The sequence below is a fragment of the Populus alba genome, chromosome 17 (assembly GCF_005239225.2).
Source record: "Populus alba chromosome 17, ASM523922v2, whole genome shotgun sequence".
NCBI lineage: Eukaryota > Viridiplantae > Streptophyta > Magnoliopsida > Malpighiales > Salicaceae > Populus > Populus alba.
Window position 1 is genome coordinate 17236091 of NC_133300.1, and position 6547 is coordinate 17242637.

Consider the following 6547-nt stretch of genomic DNA (forward strand, 5'->3'; position numbering starts at 1 on the left):
TGAAGAACAAATAAAGGTTTGTTTTTTTTTATTTTTATAAGGCTAAATAAAATTTCCAATTTCCAATTACAAGTCACTTTCATTTACAGACAATGTGTTTACCCCACCCCCCTGGGACGACACGCGAGGCAGTGATGATACAGTGGAAGAGTGATCTTGAGCAGTCCTTCTAGGAGAGGAAAGGGAAGGTCTCGGTGGAATTTGCAAAGACTGAAGACTGCCTTCAAACATCTCTACCACCTTTGTCATTGATGGTCTATGTGATGGAATGGTTTGGATGCATCACAAACCCACTAAAATCATCTTTTCAACAATCTCTTCTTCCTCTTCCGTTATACCTCCATGAAGTGTTGAAATCTTTCCTGGCTCAAGATACATATAAAACCAATCCGGGAAATACAACTCGTTGGTTTCCAGCAATCCCATATCAAAATCTTTCCTTTGCCCAACCATTTCAAGAATCATCATTCCATAACTATACACATCAGACTTGTAAGTTACTCCTCCAAAATTTATGCAGACTATTTCAGGCGCTATGTAACCAATAGTTCCTCTGGCACCTATCATTGAAATCTTACTTACTTTGCTCTGGCATAGCTTCGCGAGACCAAAATCTGAGATCTTTGGACAAAAGTCTTCATCAAGAAGAATGTTGTGAGGCTTTATGTCAAAATGCACAATCCGAGTGTTACACCCTCTATGCAAGTACTCCAGACCTCTAGCAATACCAACTGCAATTTCATATAATTTTTTCCATTCTAAACGACAATTTGTATGTGGGGGTCCTTTATTAGATATAAAACTATCTAAAGATCCATTGGGCATGAATTCATAAATCAAAGCTCTTGTATTCCTCTCGTAGCAAAAACCCAAAAGGGTAACTACATTCACGTGGGAAGTTCTACTGATGCTTGCAACTTCATTCATGAACTCTTCTCCATCACCTTTGGACTCTTTTAGGACTTTTACAGCTATAAGACGACCATCATCTGGTAACTTTCCTCTGTATACATTACCAAATCCTCCCTGGCCTAGTGTATAGACGAATGAGTTGGTCATTTTCTTGATATCTGAATACGAATAACGCTTTGGAGTAAGAGAATGATAGTCCATCATAAATGTTTTAACCCTACCAACATGCTGCGATTTCTTCAGCTTGAAGGTCATTGCTATGACAGCACCAAAAGAACCTTCTCTTCTAGTGAGATATATTGTAATTATGGAAAAAGTCATCATCGCTGCCACAACTGCTGTTGTGCCTGTAATTTAAGATGCTTCATCATCGATATCATCGTTAAAAAAGAATATCAGCTTTCTTATGATTATATTTACTTACCTAAAGCAATCCATAATCGCCTCCTCTGAGTAGATCCTGTAACAGGACATCAAATAATGTTAGGGAGCTGTTCGTGTTGGGACTGTGGTCACGAGATGAACACAACCTCAAACCTACAAGAATTATAGACTAATGTTCTGTGTACATATCTTTTATATAAGTAACTCATTTTTCTTATATATAGTTTTCTCATTAACTATATATACTAGATAAAGGATTGTTACGAGTGTTAACATTTGCGAAGATTATACTATCCTTGTTACTTTAACATTTAAAATTATGGTATTTTATACATTTCAATTTTTATTTTTATTTTTATTTTTTCATTCTGCTATGTAAAAATTATCAAGGCTTGATTTTTTATTTTTTGCAATTGGAATTTTCTTTTCAGGTGATGATGAGTTTCTATTTAAATAATCATATTTCTAAAAAAAAAAAAGGTTTTTATCATAACAAAAATAAATAAATAAGAAAAGGGGATTTTGGCAAAAAGAAATACATTTTTTCCTTCTTAAATTTAAATCATTTGTGTTCTTATATTTATTTATTTTAATTGCATTGAGGTTTCATTCAAATAATTATGTTATTGGTAAAAAAAAAAAAATTCTTTTGTCAAAAAGAAAGAGAGAAATGCATTGTTAATAAAATAGAATTTTGAGTGAATAAATACATTTATTTTAATTTTTATAGATGTTTATTTTAATTATCATAGAATTAAATAAAAACAGGTTCTGAAAATAGCTACATAGCAGTCGGGGGCATATGACTAATAATAACTAGAAAAATAAAAATAAATTTTGTAATTAATTATTATTCCCGTAACTATATTGTATTGGTAACATTAAAAAAAATATGTGTGATTGTTAATATAGCCCTAATATGAGTTTGTTTATTTAGTTTCTAAAATTAATTGGTGTGATATATATTTGGTCGGGCAATTTAACTTAATTAAAATTAAATACAAATATATTAGGAAAAATATTTAAATTATTTTTTGCAATTTATATGAATTCTAAAATTAGTAGATATTTTTTTTATTGTACTATTAGTAATGATATTGAAAAAAAAAACATTTCTATAAAATAATTTACAAAATTTATAATATTTTATAAGTAATTTGAAAGCTTGGTGGTGATAAAGGTGGTAATGATGGTGGTGGTGAGATAATTGTTGGTGTTTAAAAAATAAAGGTGGTTGAGAGGTGATTGTTGGTGAAGTGGGAGTTGAGATTTGAATAATAATAGTGGTCATAATATAAAAAGTGGTGGTGATTGATGATGGTGGAATAGTATTGTTAAAGATTTATTTATATATCATATGATAAAAAATAATATTTTTTTTATTTAGAGGTTGTCTTTTCAGTATGTGACTTTTTATTTAGAGGTTGACTTTTCAGTGTGTGCCAAAAAACAATTATAATCTAATGAAATTCTTGAAAAATAACTAAGCTCATTTTTTTTGTAATAAAGCATAAAGTCTATATACTATACTGATTTGGTAAATTATGTTTTGATGGTAAAAATATGATGACGAAAAACAGAAACAAAGAAAAAAAACAGTAAACAAAACTCAAGATGTGTATAAATACTGTTTTTAAAGATATTTTCTTTATATAAGATCATTTTGTAGGATTCAACATATTCTTCCTAAAAAATAAAGGACACAGAAACAGTAAGACAAAGAATGAAAGAAAATACCCAGCTTTTTTTAAAGTGCAAGAAAATATTTTTACAAAAAAATTATAATGACAACGAATTGGTCGACAAATATAAAATTTTTTTATTAATTCCCATGTTACCAAGTCTTTGTGAATTACTTGAAGTCCTTGCTTCCTTGTTACACAGGAAGTAATAGGTCAAGGAAGATGTTTTCTTCAGGATCATGGAACTTTGAATAATTCCTAATGGCTGCCCAGGCTCAATACTTAAACCAAAGGAATGGTGATTCGCACCTATTCCTGGGGTGATTCGATGCAATAATATCGCATCCTCTTCATGCTTGGTTTCCTCGACCGATAAGAGGTCAGTTTTCTATTAGCAAAGATCCTACTTCTACCATTACCTAATTTGGAGGAGGACATATCTTGGGTTCTGGAAAGGGCAGAATCCAAGTATAAGTTGTCTGTTTTCCTATTTACTCCTAGTGTGACATCAGCAGAAAAAAAATAATAGCAGGCAAGAGGACATACTTGAGGATTGATCATTAGTTGGGGATTGAGCTTCAGGTGGAGATTGTTGGCAAAAAAAATTGTTGAGGTTGATCCTTGCAATAACAAGTAAATGCTGTAGTAGTCTGGTTGTACCCACACTGACCACCAGAAAGTTGGCATGTATCACATAAGCTATTAGATGCATTCCACTCCAAACCAAAACCTTCATTTAGACCTTCCAGCAGCTGTGCTGCAGTTCGAGTACTTAAAATTTGCTGAAAAGCTGATTCACGTACTGGAACTTTAATGCTATCTTTGCACGTTGCCAGGTAACCGGTCAAGCTAGAAGCAGAGCTTCCAAGAACCGACAAGTTGGCAAATGCTGTGAAGTAGCCCGTCATCTCGGTGGCGTTAATGTTACAGGGAAACTGAGGTACAAAAAGTGAAGTTGGTGCACCTTGAGTGGGGCAACCATAGTAGATTGTTATGTTCTGATCATCGGATGTGTAGTTCAAAAGATTGGGTATCCAAGTGGTGTTGAGAATGAGTGTCGGACAGATATATTCTGCATAATCTTTTCGAGCAACACTGAGAGTCCGTGTCTGGTTATCGATGCCAAGAACTTTGTAAGTCAATTTCTCGATTGTGATCTCCAGATCTTGGTCACTGCAGTTGAGCTTCAACTCCGGATAGCCACAGTAATCAGGCCTATTGGATCCCCAGAAAGGATAACCAACACCCTTAATATCTCCACAATCAAAAGAGTTGCTGCAGTTTACATATCGCTCATCGTCGTTGGCGAACACAATTGTCGAACCACAAATAAAGATCATGGCTATGAGCGTGATAAACCAAGACATGGCTGGGAAGACATAGGGTTGCATTTTCTCTTAGAGAGGGATTCAGAGGAGAAATTGCTCTATCATTGAGATAAATGGAAAAACAAAATAGATGGAAGCTATTTCAATCAACCGTTATAATGGAATAGGTATTAATTGACCAAGTGGGGGTTTCAAATTTGTCAAAGTGAAGCTTCTATTTGAATGGCAAGGGTGTCACCAACGCGGATTTAGGCGGCTAGGGGAATCAGCAGGTCATTTTCTTAGCAAGATAAAATAATTTTTAGTGTGTATTTGCAATTTTGATAGTCAGATTCCGTGACCTTGTTATTGTTTCAAGTATTTGGTTTATTTGACTTCCAAGTTTCAGGCCTCGTACCTTCTTAATTACTGTTTTACAGCCTTACGGCAATCTTGGTGTACTGTACCAAGAAGATAGCCAATTTTGAGGATAACAATACGATGCCCATTTTTTGGACGAAGAAGCAACTTTTTTTCGATTTTGTAAGAATATACCAAAACCCCATTTCCTGTCTGAACTTCTATACATCCAAGAAGCTCCAATGAGCAAATTAACAAGTGACTCGGTAAACACCATTAAAAAATCATCAATAGAACATATTGAAAAGATGTATAGTTAACAAGTTTGCGAGCTAACAAGCAGGATAGTAAGACAAATCAAAGAATATAGTATAATATGCAGATAAAAATAAAGGTCATCTGACGTTATGACGTTCTAGGTTCGTGTTCTTAGAGTAAATATTGTCAATGGTTCAGAATGTCATATGTGACACCTAATGCCTGATCCGAGAAAATATGAGGTGAGAAACTTGGACGAAATTTTAATTTAAGTTCTTAGACTATATCGTACAAGGGAAAAAGACAATGAAATATTTAACAACCAGAAATAACATTATCAAAAAGACCGGATCAACTTGTAATTAAATTTCATATTTACTCCTAGTGTGATATCAGCAGAAAAAAAATAATAGCAGACAAGAGGACATATGATGCAAACCTCGTGATCACGTGGTCACACAACTCATAATTAAGATTGAGATCTGATTCTGAAAAGCCAAAATAGGTCTGATAGGAATGTAACACAATAAAAACCTGCCCCAAAGAACCAATACTATTGGAATGAGAAGAATGACGTCACAAAGCTAGTTAATCTTTGATAAGTTAAATTCAATTCGTTCAAGAACTACAGAATGCAAGAATCACTCTCACATGTTAAAACTGAAAAATCTAAAAGTAATAATCATCAAAACTGTCAAAATTTTAGCTTACATGAGTTTAAATAGTTCTTGAAAAATTAACCCTAATGGACCCCTTATGTGGACTTATATGAGGTCCACTAAAAACTGATGCAAAACCCTGAGCTGAAAAGCCCATAACTTAATCCAAACAAGCCTTGAATCCTAACTGAAAACAAAGTATTAATTAAGCCCAAACATGAAAGAAAATAATAAAAATAATTAATTTGTCATTAAATACCACCAGCCCTCCTTTCCTTGTGTAGGTAGGATGAATAAAGAATCCTTATAAGAAAATGATTCTGAAACATTAATGAATCATTGCCACACTTGGAGATTATATTACATCTCATTAAAGATCCTTGTGGAACTAGGAAATTCTCCAAATAAGCTCTCATATCCTTATAGGAAAAGGATCATTGCCAAATAAGAAGTCCACAAGTCAAAAGGAAGTAAATAATAGAATTCATATAGCCTGTTAGGACCTCTATTGCAAGTCTTTTTTTAACGTGAATTCTCCTGAAAATGTACCTTAATATAGACAAACACTTCTAGAATCTTCTGGTAAAGTTTCAGCTTAATCCAACGATTAGATTTGAAGTTATGCTCAATAGCGTAAAACTGAACAGTATAAACGTTTACGCCAAAATCCGAATCTAACCTTGCTTGGTTCGTATCACAAGACTGAACCGTATCATTCCCTCCCTCTTCAAGAAGATTCACCCTTGAATCTTGAATAGTATCAGTAGAAACTTTATTAGCCTCTTGTTTAAGCCTTTGAAATTCCCTTATTGCTAACACCTTTCTCCAACAACATTGTATGGAAGTAATGACTGTCAAGAATTTCAAATAAGCAGGCCTTACTAACAACTTGCGTACATGCTTTTGAATGATAACAAAAGCGACTCTCCTTTGTCTTTCATTTTTTTGGTGTTGTACCTCTTTTTCCCATAAAGCTTAAAGATCA

The 6547-nt window shown here is 33.5% G+C and overlaps 1 protein-coding gene across 1 annotated transcript; it reads right to left on the reverse strand.

Annotated features, from left to right (window-relative positions):
• Positions 1-4369, reverse strand: LOC118029784 (LEAF RUST 10 DISEASE-RESISTANCE LOCUS RECEPTOR-LIKE PROTEIN KINASE-like 2.1). Its single transcript, XM_073405561.1, has 3 exons — positions 3649-4369; positions 1337-1372; positions 1-1259 (listed from the first exon to the last, which is right to left on the reverse strand). Exons 1-3 carry the CDS (start codon positions 4367-4369, stop codon positions 283-285), a joined length of 1734 nt encoding a protein of 577 aa, XP_073261662.1. The 3' UTR covers positions 1-282.
• Between the last annotated feature and the right edge of the window lie 2178 nt (positions 4370-6547).

Excerpts from the sequence above, each read along its gene's own strand:
- LOC118029784 (XM_073405561.1), bottom strand. The coding sequence starts at position 4,369 with ATGCAACCCTATGTCTTCCCAGCCATGTCTTGGTTTATCACGCTCATA. Across the intron at positions 1,373-3,648 it reads TACATGCCAACTTTCTGGTG|GATCTACTCAGAGGAGGCGA; the intron begins GTCAGTGTGGGT and ends GTCCTGTTACAG. Across the intron at positions 1,260-1,336 it reads GCGATTATGGATTGCTTTAG|GCACAACAGCAGTTGTGGCA; the intron begins GTAAGTAAATAT and ends CTTAAATTACAG.